At 47.8% G+C, this 16,896-nt stretch overlaps 1 protein-coding gene across 11 annotated transcripts in view; it reads left to right on the forward strand.

The window, feature by feature from the left end:
* Positions 1-16,896, forward strand: part of LOC118380075 (rap1 GTPase-activating protein 1-like) — a 90,640-nt gene that overhangs the window by 47,787 nt on the left and 25,957 nt on the right. For all 11 annotated transcript variants that reach the window (XM_052485121.1, XM_052485123.1, XM_052485122.1 and 8 more), the window contains one exon: positions 6,623-6,725. In XM_052485121.1, the coding sequence (XP_052341081.1) occupies positions 6,623-6,725 (103 nt within the window). The remainder of the gene's footprint in view (positions 1-6,622; positions 6,726-16,896) is intronic.

The following is a 16,896-nucleotide window of genomic DNA, read 5'->3' on the forward strand; positions in this document are numbered from 1 at the left end:
CATCCGATCCTCGCTTGCTAAGTCAAACGACACCGCTGGTTCTGCTCACACTGCCCTACCCTGTGCTCTGACCTCTTTCTCCCCTCTCTCTCCAGATGAAATCTCGCGTCTTGTGACGGCCGGCCGCCCAACAACCTGCCCGCTTGACCCTATCCCCTCCTCTCTTCTCCAGACCATTTCTGGAGACCTTCTCCCTTACCTCACCTCGCTCATCAACTCATCCCTGACCGCTGGCTACGTCCCTTCCGTCTTCAAGAGAGCGAGAGTTGCACCCCTTCTGAGAAAACCTACACTCGATCCCTCCGATGTCAACAACTACAGACCAGTATCCCTTCTTTCTTTTCTCTCAAACTCTTGAACGTGCCGTCCTTGGCCAGCTCTACCGCTATCTCTCTCAGAATGACCTTCTTGATCCAAATCAGTCAGGTTTCAAGACTAGTCATTCAACTGAGACTGCTCTTCTCTGCATCACGGAGGCGCTCCGCACTGCTAAAGCTAACTCTTTCTCCTCTGCTCTCATCCTTCTAGACCTATCGGCTGCCTTCGATACTGTGAACCATCAGATCCTCCTCTCCACCCTCTCTGAGTTGGGCATCTCCGGCGCGGCCCACGCTTGGATTGCGTCCTACCTGACAGGTCGCTCCTACCAGGTGGCGTGGCGAGAGTCTCCTCACCACGCGCTCTCACCACTGGTGTCCCCCAGGGCTCTGTTCTAGGCCCTCTCCTATTCTCGCTATACACCAAGTCACTTGGCTCTGTCATAACCTCACATGGTCTCTCCTATCATTGCTATGCAGACGACACACAATTAATCTTCTCCTTTCCCCCTTCTGATGACCAGGTGGCGAATCGCATCTCTGCATGTCTGGCAGACATATCAGTGTGGATGACGGATCACCACCTCAAGCTGAACCTCGGCAAGACGGAGCTGCTCTTCCTCCCGGGGAAGGACTGCCCGTTCCATGATCTCGCCATCACGGTTGACAACTCCATTGTGTCCTCCTCCCAGAGCGCTAAGAACCTTGGCGTGATCCTGGACAACACCCTGTCGTTCTCAACTAACATCAAGGCGGTGGCCCGTTCCTGTAGGTTCATGCTCTACAACATCCGCAGAGTACGACCCTGCCTCACACAGGAAGCGGCGCAGGTCCTAATCCAGGCACTTGTCATCTCCCGTCTGGATTACTGCAACTCGCTGTTGGCTGGGCTCCCTGCCTGTGCCATTAAACCCTACAACTCATCCAGAACGCCGCAGCCCGTCTGGTGTTCAACCTTCCCAAGTTCTCTCATGTCACCCCGCTCCTCCGCTCTCTCCACTGACTTCCAGTTGAAGCTCGCATCCGCTACAAGACCATGGTGCTTGCCTACGGAGCTGTGAGGGGAACGGCACCTCAGTACCTCCAGGCTCTGATCAGGCCCTACACCCAAACAAGGGCACTGCGTTCATCCACCTCTGGCCTGCTCGCCTCCCTACCACTGAGGAAGTACAGTTCCCGCTCAGCCCAGTCAAAACTGTTCGCTGCTCTGGCCCCCCAATGGTGGAACAAACTCCCTCACGACGCCAGGACAGCGGAGTCAATCACCACCTTCCGGAGACACCTGAAACCCCACCTCTTTAAGGAATACCTAGGATAGGATAAGTAATCCTTCTCACCCCCCCCCCCCTAAAAGATTTAGATGCACTATTGTAAAGTGGCTGTTCCACTGGATGTCATAAGGTGAATGCACCAATTTGTAAGTCGCTCTGGATAAGAGCGTCTGCTAAATGACTTAAATGTAATGTAAATGACACCACTCTGTCACTGGATCAACTGATTGACATGTCCATTCGACTGGATAATCTGCTGGCTGCCTGCGGGCGTTCAGAGAGGGTTCTGTGCGTTCCAGCCCCATTCCAATGGAGTTGGGAGGGGCTGCGCCAAGGGGTACCGGAGGAGGAGGCCTTCCCTGCACCAACTGTGGTCGGAGAGGACACATGTCTGATCGGTGCTGGGGGGGTCCGTCTGGGAGTAGAGATGGCAGGCGGAACGCTTCTCGGTCTCGTCGGTGGAGAGTCCAGACCAGGGTTCCACGGTGTGCATTCCCCCCGAGTATGCCGATTTGGCAATCGCTTTCAGTAAAGTGAAAGCGACTAAATTACCACCTTATTGACCGGGAAGGGATTGTAAGATAGATCTCCAGGTAGACGCTGCGCTTCCCAAGAGTCACGTGTACCCGCTGTCCCAGGAGGAGACGTTGGCAATGGAGACATATGTCACGGAGTCGCTGGGACAGGGGTACATTCGGCCCTCCAATTCACCCGTCTCCTCGAGTTTCTTTTTTGTGAGGAAAAAGGAGGGAGGTTTGCGTCCGTGTATCGATTATAGAGGTCTAAACGCCATCACAGTGGGGTATAGTTACCCTCTACCTCTCATCGCTACGGCGGTGGAATCGTTCCACGGAGCGCAGTTCTTCACAAAACTGGATCTCAGGAGCGCGTATAGTCTGGTGCGTATTCGGAAGGGAGACGAGTGGAAAACCGCATTTAGTACTACATCCGGCCACTATGAGTACCTCGTCATGCCGTATGGGTTAAAAAATGCTCCAGCCGTTTTTCAATCTTTTGTAGACGAGATTCTCAGGGACCTGTGCGGGAAGGGAGTGGTTGTTTATATCGATGACATTCTGATCTACTCGGCCACTCACACCGCGCATGTGTCTTTGGTGCGCAAGGTGCTTGGTCGACTGCTGGAGCATGACCTATACGTCAAGGCTGAGAAATGCGTGTTCTCTAAACGAGCCGTCTCTTTTCTGGGATATCGCATTTCCACCTCGGGGGTAGTGATGGAGGGTGACCGCATTAGGGCCATGCGTAATTGGCCGACTCCGACCACGGTAAAGGAGGTGCAGCGGTTTTTGGGTTTTGCCAACTACTACCGGAGGTTTATGGCCAGATAGCGGCTCCCATTACCTCACTGCTGAAGGGGGGGCCGGTGCGTTTGCAGTGGTCAGCAGAGGCAGACGGAGCATTCAACAAGTTGAAGGCGCTGTTCACTGATGCGCCCGTGTTGGCGCATCCGGACCCCTCTCTAGCATTCATAGTGGAGGTGGACGCGTCCGAGGCTGGGGTGGGTGCCGTGCTATCACAGCGCTCGAGTACGCCACCAAAACTCCGCCCCTGCGCTTTCTTCTCGAGGAAGCTCAGCCCAGCGGAGCGTAACTATGATGTGGGGGACAGGGAGTTGCTAGCGGTGGTTAGAGCTCTGAAGGTGTGGAGACACTGGCTTGAGGGGGCTAAGCACCCTTTTCTCATCTGGACTGACCACCAGAATTTGGAGTATATTCGGGCAGCTAGGAGACTTAACCCACGTCAGGCAAGGTGGGCCATGTTCTTCACCCGTTTCCGTTTTACTTTGTCTTATAGACCGGGCTCCCAGAACGTGAAGGCTGACGCACTGTCCCGCCTTTACGACACAGAGGTTGGGTCCACCGAACCTACTCCCATCCTTCCCGCCTCAAAGCTGGTAGCCCCAGTGGTATGGGAGGTGGACTCGGACATCGAGCGGGCGTTACGGTCTGAACCCGCGCCTCCCCAGTGTCCAGCGGGGCGAACGTACGTGTCGCTTGGTGTTCGGGACAAACTGATTCGGTGGGGCTCATGTCCTACCCTCCTCGGGTCACCCTGGGGTGACGAGGACAGTGGGGAGCCTTCAGGGGAGGTATTGGTGGCCTACGTTGGCTAAGGACGTTAAGGGTTATGTCTCCTCCTGTTCAGTATGCGCTCAGAGTAAGGCTCCTAGGCACCTTCCTAGAGGGAAGCTACAACCCCTCCCCGTTCCACAGCGGCCATGGTCACATCTGTCCATAGATTTCCTGACCGATCTTCCGCCGTCTCAGGGGAACACCACGGTTCTAGTGATTGTGGATTGGTTCTCTAAGTCCTGCCGTCTCCTCCCGTTGCCCGGTATCCCTACAGCCCTACAGACTGTTGAGGCATTATTCACCCATGTCTTTCGGCACTACAGGGTGCCGGAGGACATCGTTTCTGATCGGGGCCCCCAATTCACGTCTCGGGTATGGAGAGCGTTCATGGAACGTTTGGGGGTCTCTGTCAGCCTGACCTCCGGTTATCACCCCGAGAGTAATGGGCAGGTGGAGAGAATGAACCAGGAGGTGGGTAGGTTTCTGCGGTCGTATTGCCAGGATCGGCCAGGGGAGTGGGCACGATACATTCCCAGTGTGCGTTGGGGTACCAGCCGGTCCTGGCACCATGGCATCCAAGCCAGACCGAGGCTCCTGCGGTGGAGGAATGGGTACAGCGCTCCAAGGAGACCTGGAGGGCCGTCCAGGATTCTCTACGACAAGCGAGTGGACGGCAGAAGAGGAGTGCTGACCGCCACCGCAGTGAGGCCCCCGTGTTTGTACCGGGGGACAGGGTCTGGCTCTCAACCCGTAACCTACCTCTCCGCTTGCCCTGCCGGAAGCTGGGTCCGCAGTGTGTAGGGCCCTTTAAAGTCCTGAGGAGAATAAACGAGGTGTGTTATCGATTACAACTCCCTTCCTATTATCGTATTCGTTTCATGTGTCTCTCCTCAGGCCGGTGGTAGCTGGTCCCCTGCAGGACAGTGAGGTGCCGGAGGTCGTCCCCCCCTCTGGACATCGAGGGGTCCCCGGCGTACACGATCCGGGCCATTCTGGACTCGAGACGCCGGGTGAGGGGCCTGCAGTACCTCGTGGACTGGGAGGGTACGGTCCGGAGGAGAGGTGCTGGGTACCGGTGAGGGACATCTTGGATCCATCCATGTTGAGGGATTTCCATCGCCTCCATCCGGATCGCCCTGCGCCTCGTCCTCCGGGCGACCTCGAGGCCGGTGTCGGCGCGTCAGGGGGTACTGTCACGAGTTCGACCGAGGGTGTTTCCCCTTCCCGGGCGGGTGGAGCTCGGCGGTCGTCGTCACCGGCCTATTAGCTGCCACTGATTGTTTTTCCTCCCCCTCCTTGTATGTTTAGTGGTAGCACCTGTTTATGTTAATTAGTTTGTCTTTATTAGTCAGCCGGCCCGCCTGGTTGTTGTGCGGGATTATTTCATTGTAACCTTCGGCTCTGTTGTAAAGGTACGTGTTAGTGCCTGGTCTTGTATTTTTCCATTGTATTTTTTGATTCCCTGTGTTTTGGGAACGTAACTTTTGTGAACTCCCTGTGGTGCGTTGGTGCTATTAAAAGACGCACAGCATTGAACTCTGTCTCCTGCATTTGACTTCACACCCACGACACCCGGAGCATTACACAGCTCAGCTCAGTCAGTCAGTCAGACAGTCAGACAGTCAGACACAGCAAATGTGATGATGACTTTACCATCATGTATATGTTTAAACACATACTATAATCTATGACTCATACAGCCTACTCATATAGCCTGCTCCGTATACCTTTTTAAAACTAATCTGACAGCGACTGGAAATCTGCTTTATTCAGCCTCACCAACCAACAACACATAGCTCTACTAACCACTATATTAATTCACAATTTTTAAAAATCTTAATTTACACCTGCCATGTTCTGTTATAATCTCCACCCGGCACAGCCAGAAGAGGACTGGCCACCCCTCATAGCCTGGTTCCTCTCTAGGTTTCTTCCTAGGTTCTGGTCTTTCTAGGGTGTTTTTCATAGCCACCGTGCTTCTACACCTGCATTGCTTGCTGTTTGGGGTTTTAGGCTGGGTTTCTGTACAGCACTTTGAGATATCAGCTGATGTAAGAAGGGCTATATAAATACATTTGATTGGTTGATTGTAAGCAACGGGTCTGGCTGAAATGGCAGAATTCACTAATTTGAAGGGGTGTCCACATGCTTTTGTATATACAGTGTATGCATATTGATGGATGTCAGCCTTATGACATGATGTACTAGCAATATAATGGTATTCACTATAACTGTGGCATTGTGTTCCATGGGGATTTTGTATGTTTAATATTGTGTTTTATGCTCCTTTGCTGCAAAACCAATTGCTCTATGGGACAAATCAAGTTAAAACTTGATCTTCATCTGGACACAGTGTGATTCACAATCAGGGAGAAATGGCAATACATTTCCTGTATTCACCAGAAATGTTGACTGTAACATATTCCCGAATCTCAAGCTCGTCCAGTATTTGTATTGGTTTCTACAAGATATTGAAAGTCACCCTTTAGCTCAACTCTCATATCCCCAGAAACCTTATTTAGCCTGAAATTTAATACAATATATTTTCCTCCGGTCACTGAGTCATCATATCTATTATCTAATAATACCCTACTGCCAGAACAATAGAGGAAGGAAGTCAGAGCAGAGATGAGGAGTTAGAATGATATTGGATTACTCAGTCTCTTCATACTGCTCTTCAACCTCAGTTTACTGTTTACACCGTAGGCCATTGTGATGCTTCCCAGAATGGGCACCACGCTGCAGCCAGTGTTTCCTAAATAGCTGTGTATTGTGTTGTGTTGTGTTGCAGTTGTAAGGGATTCTAACCCTAGAACCCTGAGGCATTCAGCCACATTGTTTATTCCCCTTCTCTCCCCTCATGACCTCAATGTGATATGAGGGACTTATTCTGATCTGTCTGATGTTCATGTTTCTCTCTGTGTGTTTTCTGTGTTTGTAGGAAACAAAATGGGGGTGACCCGCGGATCTCTACCACACTAGATCCACCGCTGTTCCAGCCCCTGTTGTCCCCTCTCCCGTATACCGCTCCACCGTTCCTCAAGGTAGGAGGGGAGGGGAGGGGAGGGTGGGAGGGGAGTGGATGGATGGAGAGGTTTGGATTTGTGTGCTGTGGACACCCGTCCCCAGCTTACACCCCCCAGCATAACCTATACTCACTTACCCTATGTTCTCTGTGTCTGTACTCACCATGTCTGTTCTGTCAGTTATGCCTGTCTGTACTCACCATGTCTGTTCTGTCTGTCTGTACTCACCCTGTCTGTTCTGTCTGTCTGTACTCACCCTGTCTGTTCTGTCATTTCTGTCTGTCTGTACTCACCCTGTCTGTTCTGTCTGTCTGTACTCACCCTGTCTGTTCTGTCAATTCTGTCTGTCTGTACTCACCCTATCTGTTCTGTCTGTCTGTACTCACCCTGTCTGTTCTGTCTGTACTCACCTTGTCTGTCTGTACTCACCCTGTCTGTTCTGTCATTTCTGTCTGTCTGTACTCACCCTGTCTGTTGTGTCTCTTTGTCCTCACCCTGTCTGTTCTGTCTGTACTCGTACTGTCTGTTATGTCTGTCTGTACTCACCCTGTCTGTTCTGTCTGTACTCGTACTGTCTGTTATGTCTGTCTATACTCACCCTGTCTGTTCTGTCTGTTCTGTCTGTCTGTACTCACCCTGTCTGTTCTGTCTGTACTCACCTTGTCTGTCTGTACTCACCCTGTCTGTTCTGTCATGTCAGTCTGTCTGTACTCACCCTGTCTGTTCTGTCTGTCTGTACTCACCCTGTCTATTCTGTCTGTCTGTACTCAACCTGTCTGTTCTGTCATTTCTGTCTGTCTGTTGTGTCTCTTTGTACTCACCCTGTCTGTTCTGTCTGTACTCGTACTGTCTGTTATGTCTGTCTGTACTCACCCTGTCTGTTCTGTCTGTACTCGTACTGTCTGTTATGTCTGTCTGTACTCACCCTGTCTGTTCTGACATTTCTGTCTGTCTGTACTCACCCTATCTGTTCTGTCTGTCTGTACTCACCCTGTCTGTTCTGTCTGTACTCACCTTGTCTGTCTGTACTCACCCTGTCTGTTCTGTCATGTCAGTCTGTCTGTACTCACCCTGTCTGTTCTGTCTGTCTGTACTCACCCTGTCTATTCTGTCTGTACTCACCCTGTCTGTTCTGTCTGAACTCGTACTGTCTGTTATGTCTGTCTGTACTCACCCTGTCTGTTCTGTCTGTCTGTACTCACCATGTCTGTTCCGTCTGTACTCACCCTGTCTGCTGTGTCTGTCTGTACTCATCATGTCTGTTCTGTTCTGTCTGTACTGGCCCTGTGTAACCTGAGACCGTACTCACCCTGTCAGTTCTGTCTGTCTGTACTCACCCTGTCTGTTCTGTCAGTTCTGTCTGTCTGTACTCACCCTGTCTGTTCTGTCTCTCTGTACTCACCCTGTCTGTTCTGTCTGTACTGGCCCCGTGTAACCTGAGACCGTACTCACCCTGTCTGTTCTGTCTCTCTGTACTCACCCTGTCTGTTCTGTCAGTTCTGTCTGTCTGTACTCACCATATCTGTTCTGTCTGGACTGACCCTGTGTAACATGAGACTGTACTCATAATGTCGGTCCTGTGTGTCTCTATTCTCTACCCTAAAGCCTGTCTGAATAATATTAATTCTAAAGGTAAAATGACCCTGTCCCAAAACCACAATGTGTCACCTACCTTACTAATGTACTACTATACTGCTTATGGTTTACAGTGACTTGGCAACCTAACTCTAAATTCATTCACAATTTAAATTGTGGCAATAGTACTTCAGCACCCATTTCCAAATGATCCATTTCAAAGAATATATACCTTTTGACAGGTCTTACATCTGAACTGAAAGGCTAACTAATCTGTCTCAGATATTTTGGGAGGTATTAGATTAAAGGTATCTGAGCTTGGTGATTCAGATGATATAATCTTGATGATGTCTGTGAGGTTTAAGAGGATTCCCTACACTGAGAAAGGAAGGACTTACACTTGACTGGCTGAACAGAATGTAATGGTTAGAATGAGAAAGATCAAGACAGTGTTCTGAGATTGGGTTATTTAGATTGGGTTATTTAACTTGAATCATTCAATTCCATTGATAATCCAGCCAACACCTATGCATAGTTCTTAGAGTAGGCCTTCCCGACATTAGACCTAAGTAGCAGACCAAGAGTAGGATTGAAGGATTGAATCTTGAGGAGGGGATGGATAGACGGTGTGAGAAGCAGGATGTAGAGAGGGAGTCGTGGACGGTTTACCAGATCAAGAGTCAGTGAGCATTGTGGTGAAATCAGGCCAATCCCTAATTAACACCATCTGTGAAGGATTGGACCATTACAGTCATCTGTAGCATTACAATGAGAAGGCCGTGTGTTAAAGGAATACTTCAGGATTTTGGCAATGAGGCCCTTTATCTACTTCCCCACAGTCAGATGAGCTTGTGAATACCGTGTTTATGTCTCTGTGTCCAGTATGAAGGAAGCAGTTTCCCTAGCCAACTAGCATGGTATCCTCATTGCCAAAATCCCTGACATGTCTACCTTAGATCAGCCTCTCAGAATAGTACTAAAGACAAACAAGCAACCCAAAAAAGGATTAAAAACAGCCCATATTAACATACTGTATGTATTCTGAGAAAAGACTCATGAAATTGACAATTTAGTAACATCAGAAAACATTCATATTCTGTCCATCTCTCAACCATAGAGATTAGATTAAATATGACCTGCTGCTTTCTCTTCTAAATGTCTCCGCTCTGGAATTACTGTATATTAGCACATTGTTGCTCTGACTTCATGGAGGTACACATTGTTGCTCTGACTTCAGGGAGGTACACATTGTTGCTCTGACTTCATGGAGGTACACATTGTTGCTCTGACTTCATGGAGGTACACATTGTTGCTCTGACTTCAGGGAGGTACACATTGTTGCTCTGACTTCATGGAGGTACACATTGTTGCTCTGACTTCATGGAGGTACACATTGTTGCTCTGACTTCATGGAGGTACACATTGTTGCTCTGACTTCAGGGAGGTACACATTGTTGCTCTGACTTCATGGAGGTACACATTGTTGCTCTGACTTCATGGAGGTACACATTGTTGCTCTGACTTCAGGGAGGTACACATTGTTGCTCTGACTTCAGGGAGGTACACATTGTTGCTCTGACTTCAGGGAGGTACACATTGTTGCTCTGACTTCATGAGGTACACATTGTTGCTCTGACTTCATGGAGGTACAGATTGTTGCTCCGACTTCATGGAGGTACACATTGTTGCTCTGAATTCAGGGAGGTACAGATTGTTGCTCTGACTTCAGGGAGGTACACATTGTTGCTCTGACTTCATGGAGGTACACATTGTTGCTCTGACTTCATGGAGGTACACATTGTTGCTCTGACTTCATGGAGGTACACATTGTTGCTCTGACTTCAGGGAGGTACACATTGTTGCTCTGACTTCATGGAGGTACACATTGTTGCTCTGACTTCATGGAGGTACACATTGTTGCTCTGACTTCATGGAGGTACACATTGTTGCTCTGACTTCATGGAGGTACACATTGTTGCTCTGACTTCAGGGAGGTACACATTGTTGCTCTGACTTCATGGAGGTACACATTGTTGCTCTGACTTCATGGAGGTACACATTGTTGCTCTGACTTCATGGAGGTACACATTGTTGCTCTGACTTCAGGGAGGTACACATTGTTGCTCTGACTTCATGGAGGTACACATTGTTGCTCTGACTTCATGGAGGTACACATTGTTGCTCTGACTTCATGGAGGTACACATTGTTGCTCTGACTTCATGGAGGTACACATTGTTGCTCTGACTTCATGGAGGTACACATTGTTGCTCTGACTTCATGGAGGTACAGATTGTTGCTCTGACTTCATGGAGGTACACATTGTTGCTCTGACTTCATGGAGGTACAGATTGTTGCTCTGACTTCATGGAGGTACACATTGTTGCTCTGACTTCATGGAGGTACACATTGTTGCTCTGACTTCATGGAGGTACACATTGTTGCTCTGACTTCATGGAGGTACAGATTGTTTCACTTGACTTCATGGAGGTACACATTGTTGCTCTGACTTCATGGAGGTACACATTGTTGCTCTGACTTCATGGAGGTACAGATTGTTTCACTTGACTTCATGGAGGTACAGATTGTTGCTCCGACTTCATGGAGGTACACATTGTTGCTCTGACTTCATGGAGGTACACATTGTTGCTCTGACTTCAGGGAGGTACACATTGTTGCTCTGACTTCATGGAGGTACACATTGTTGCTCTGACTTCATTGTTGCTCTGGGAGGTACACATTGTTGCTCTGACTTCATGGAGGTACACATTGTTGCTCTGACTTCATGGAGGTACACATTGTTGCTCTGACTTCATGGAGGTACACATTGTTGCTCTGACTTCATGGAGGTACACATTGTTGCTCTGACTTCATGGAGGTACACATTGTTGCTCTGACTTCATGGAGGTACACATTGTTGCTCTGACTTCATGGAGGTACACATTGTTGCTCTGACTTCAGGGAGGTACACATTGTTGCTCTGACTTCAGGGAGGTACACATTGTTGCTCTGACTTCATGGAGGTACACATTGTTGCTCTGACTTCATGGAGGTACAGATTGTTTCACTTGACTTTGACCAAAGGTGATAAACATGGTGTAACATGCCATTGTAGCGACTGGCAGTTCTACTGTAATTATTTCAGTTCTACTGTCAAATTCATAATTTCACAGACCAGGAACAGTCATGCAAGCACAGTCATCCCTGTCATAATAAGCTCAGAGGACATGGAAATTGTATTTTATCCCAGAGAAAGAGAAGTGAAATCAATGTAAGTAACCCAATCTATGTTCCTTTAACTTTGAGTTCCGAGGGTATTGTCAGCAATATTGTCAGCAATAATCATATGCCCATAGAATGTCCACTGTTTCCACTGAAACGGTCTGCTTTAGGAAGAATACTCTGCGGGCAGACCACTCAGTACCATTGGCTCAAATGTAAATGTCACTGACATGTCTACCTTGGATCAATCTCTCAGAATAGTACTAAAAACAAACAAGCAACTGTAACAGTATAATTTTAAACCGTCCCCTCGCCCATACCCGGGCGCGAACCAGGGACCTTCTGCACACATCAACAACAGTCACCCACGAAGCATCGTTACCCATCGCTCCACAAAAGCCGCGGCCCTTGCAGAGCAAGGGGAACCACTACTTCAAGGTCTCAGAGCAAGTGACGTAACCGATTGAAACGCTATTTAGCGCACACAGCTAACTAAGCTAGCCGTTTCACATCCGTTACACTCACCCCCCTTTTGACCTTCCTCCGCAGCAACCAGTAATCCGGGTCAACAGCATCAATGTAACAGTATAATTTTTTTAAACCGTCCCCTCACCCATACCTGGGCGCGAACCAGGGACCTTCTGCACACATCAACAACAGTCACCCACGAAGCATCGTTACCCATCGCTCCACAAAAGCCGCGGCCCTTGCAGAGCAAGGGGAACTACTACTTCAAGGTCTCAGAGCAAGTGACGTAACCGATTGAAACGCTATTTAGCGCACACCGCTAACTAAGCTAGCCGTTTCACATCCGTTACACAACCCAGAAAATGATTAAAACAGCCCATATTTGCATAATGTATGTATTCTGAGAAACAAGGCTCATGAAATTTGAAACTTACCAACATCAGAAAATATTCATTTTCTTTTCATCTCTGAAACACACTTTGATCATTCCTTTGATGATGCAGTAGTATCTCTACATGGTTATAGCATTTACAGGAAAGATAGAAATGCAAATGGAGGAGATGTTGCTATATATGCCCAGAGTCATATTCCTGTTAGGCTGCAGAGGATCTCATGTCAGATGATATAGAAGTAATATGGCTACAGGTTAATCTATTCTCGTATGAAGTTGCTATAGACCAGCAACTGCTTAAAGTCACTATTTGAACTATATGTGTGAAATGCTCGATAATGTATGTAATATCAACAGATAGGTATATTTTCTGGGTGACCTAAATATTAACTGCTTGTCATCAAGCTGTCCACTCAAAAAGAAGCTTGAAGCTGTAACCGATTCCAGCAATCTGGTTCAGGTTATCAGTCAACCTACCAGGATATTTTCAAAAAGAATAGGAAGTAAATCATCCACGTGTATTGACCACATCTTTGCTAATGCGGCTGGTCTAAAGCATTATCCACACCCGTCGGATGGAGTGATTATAATGTAATACCCATATCTAGAAAAAAGTTCCAATGACTGGACTTAAAATTCTGTATAAGCGATCATACAAGAGGTTTGTCAGGTACCCCAGGTAATCTCCTATGTCAAACAAGCATTGGTACCTCAGGTAATCTTAGGTTTTATTACATACAGTCGGGAGGAACTAATGGATATAAGAGCAACGTCAACTCACCATCATTACGACCAGGAATAAGACTTTCCCGAAGCGGATCCTGTGTTTTGCCCACCACCCAGGACAATGCATCAGATCCCAGTCGGCGACCCTAAACAACGATGCCGTAAAAGGGGCAAACGAGGCGGTCTTCTGGTCAGGCTCCGGAGACGGGAACACCGCGCACCACTCCCTAGCATACTACTCGTCAATGTCCAGTCTCTTGACAACAAGGTTGATGAAATCTGAGCACGGGTAGTATTCCAGAGACATAAGAGACTGTAAGGTTCTTTGCTTCGTGGAAACATGGCTCACTCGAGACACGCTATCGGAGTCGGTACAGCCAGCTGGTTTCTTCACACATCGCGCCGGCAGAAACAAGCATCTTTCTGGTAAGAAGAGGGGCAGGGTGGGTATGCCTTGTGATTAACGAGATGTGGTGTGATCACAACAACATACAGGAACTCAAGTCCTTCTGTTCACCTGACTTAGGATTCCTCAAAATCAAATGTTGACCATATTATCTACCAAGAGAATTCTCTTCGATTATAATCACAGCCCCATATATTCCCCCCCAAGCAGACACATCGACGGCCCTGAATGAACTTTATTTGACTCTATGTAAACTGGAAACCACATATCCTGAGGCTGCATTCATTGTAGCTGGGGATTTTAACAAGGGTAATCTGAAAACAAGACTCCCTAAATTATATCAGCATATTGATTGTGCTACCAGGGCTGGTAAAAACCTGGATCATTGTTATTCTAACTTCCGTGATGCATATAAGGCCCTCCCCCGACCTCCTTTTGGAAAAGCTGACCACGACTCCATTTTATTGCTACCAGCCTATAGACAGAGACTAAAACAGGAAGGTCCCGCGATTAGGTCTGTTCAACGCTGGTCCGACCAATCTGATTCCACGCTTCAAGATTGCTTCGATCATGTGGATTGGGATATGTTCCGCATTCCGTCAAACAACAACATTGACGAATACGCTGATTCGGTGAGCGAGTTTATTAGCAAGTGCATCAGCGATGTCGTACCCACAGCAACTATTAAAACATTCCCAAACCAGAAACCATGGATTGATGGCAGCATTCGCGTGAAACTGAAAGCGCGAACCACTGCTTTTAACCAGGGCAAGGTGACCGGAAACATGACTGAATACAAACAGTGTAGCTATTCCCTCCGCAAGGCAATCAAACAAGCTAAGCGTCAGTATAGAGACAAAATAGAGTCGCAATACAACAGCTCAGACACAAGAGGTATGTGGCAGGGTCTACAGTCAATCACGGATTACAAAAAGAAAACCATCCCTGTCGTGGACCAGGATGTCTTGCTCCCAGACAGACTAAACAACTTCTTTGCTCGCTTTGAGGACAATACAGTGCCACTGACACGGCCCGCTACCAAAACCTTTGGACTCTCCTTCACTGCAGCCGAGGTGAGTAAAACATTTAAACGTGTTAACCCTCGCAAGGCTGCAGGCCCAGACGGCGTCCTCAGAGCATGCACAGACCAGCTGGCTGGTGTGTTTACGGACACATTCAATCAATCCTTATCCCAGTCTGCTGTTCCCACATGCTTCAAGAGAGCCACCATTGGTCCTGTTCCCAAGAAAGCTAAGGTAACTGAGGTAAATGACTACTGCCCCGTAGCACTCACTTTCGTCATCATGGAGAGACTATGGAGAGACTAGTCAAGGACCATATCACCTCCACCCTACCTTACACCCTAGAACCACTCCAATTTGCTTACTGCCCCAATACGTCCACAGACGACACAATCGCATCCACACTGCACACTGCCCTAACCCATCTGGACAAGAGGAATACCTATGTGAGAATGCTGTTCATTGACTACAGCTCAGCATTTAACACCATGGTACCTTCCTAACTCATCATCAAGCTCGAGACCCTGGGTCGCCCCCAGGTGGTGAGGGTAGGTAACAACACCTCCAGCCCACTGATCCTCAACACTGGGGCCTCACAAGGGTGCGTTCTGAGCCCTCTCCTGTACTCCCTGTTCACCCACGACTGCATGGCCATGCACGCCTCTAACTCAATCATCAAGTTTGCAGACAACACTACAGTGGTAGGCTTGATTACCAACAATGACGAGACGGCCTACAGGGAGGTGGTGAGGGCCCTCGGAGTGTGGTGTCAGGAAAATAACCTCACAATGAACGTCAACAAAACAAAGGAGATTATCGTGGACTTCAGGAAACAGCAGAGGGAGCACCCCCCTATCCACATCGACGGGACAGTAGTGGAGAGGGTAGTAAGTTTTAAGTTCCTCGGCGTACACTTCACGGACAAACTGAATTGGTCCACCCACACAGACAGCGTGGTGAAGAAGGCGCAGCGGCGCCTCTTCAACCTCAGGAGGCTGAAGAAATTCGGGTTGTCACCAAAAGCACTCACAAACTTCTACAGATGCACAATTGAGAGCATCCTGTCGGGCTGTATCACCGCCTGGTATGGCAACTGCTCCGCCCAGAACCGTAAGGCTCTCCAGGCTCACCACCCGATGTCACAGGAAGGCCATAAAGATGATCAAGGACAACAAACACCCAAACCACTGCCTGTTCACCCCGCTATCACCCAGAAGGCGAGGTCAGTACAGGTGCATAAAAGCAGGGACCCAAGAGACTGAAAAACAGCTTCTATCTCAAGGTCATCAAACTGTTAAACAGCCACCAATAACATTGAGTGGCTGCTGCCAACATACTGACTCAACTCCAGCCACTTTAATAATGGAAAACATTTATGGAAAATGTATCACTAGCCACTTTAAACAATGCCACTTAATATAATGTTTACATACCCTACATTACTCATCTCATATGTATATACTGTACTCGATACCATCTACTGCATCTTGCCTATGCCGTTATGTTCCATCACTCATTCATATATTTTTATGTACATATTCTTCATCCCTTTACACTTGTGTGTATAAGGTAGTTGTTGAGGAATTGTTAGGTTAGATGACTCGTTGGTTATTACTGCATTGTTGGAACAAGAAGCACAAGCATTTTGCTACACTCGCATTAACATCTACTAACCATGTGTATGTGACAAATAACATTTGATTTGATTTGAGATGTGAAAAAGATTTGTTGGTGGGATGTGTGTAATGAGGAACAACCTGACGCTGCACTTGAAGCATTTATGAAATTGCTTATTTTCCGCTTACTGATAGGCATGCGCCCATCAAGAAACTGACTGTTAGAACAGCCAAATCCCCATGGTTAGATCTATGGATGTCAGCACTATGACTTGATGTACTAGTCCAAAATCTCTATGGCTAAAGAGGGATGAGGCAAAGGGAATAGCAAATAATTCTGACAACACAGCAGATTGGACAAACATACAGTAAATTGTACAAAACTAAACAAAAAGAAGAAGAAACTATACTATGGTACAAATATAAATGATTTAGAAAGAATGATAGTAAAAAGCTCTGGAGTAACTTAAATGAAATTCTGGGCAAAAAAGCTAGCTCAGCAGAAAACAAATTAACAACAGACTTTCAGTGTACTTATAAGGAAGGGCACTCAACATGCTCGGCAAGGACACTGATGATTGGCTGAAAGAAACTGATAATCAGAAGATTGTGGGAGATGTTTTGTTAGATTTCAGTGCAGCTTTTGATATCATTGATCATAACCTATTGCTGAAAAATCTTCGGTGTCATGGACTTACATCCTACCTATTTAATAGAACACAGAGGATTTTCTTTAATGGAAGCATTCGGTTGAGTCCATGTACC

Source organism: Oncorhynchus keta, chromosome 28 (assembly GCF_023373465.1).
Source record: "Oncorhynchus keta strain PuntledgeMale-10-30-2019 chromosome 28, Oket_V2, whole genome shotgun sequence".
Taxonomy (NCBI): domain Eukaryota; kingdom Metazoa; phylum Chordata; class Actinopteri; order Salmoniformes; family Salmonidae; genus Oncorhynchus; species Oncorhynchus keta.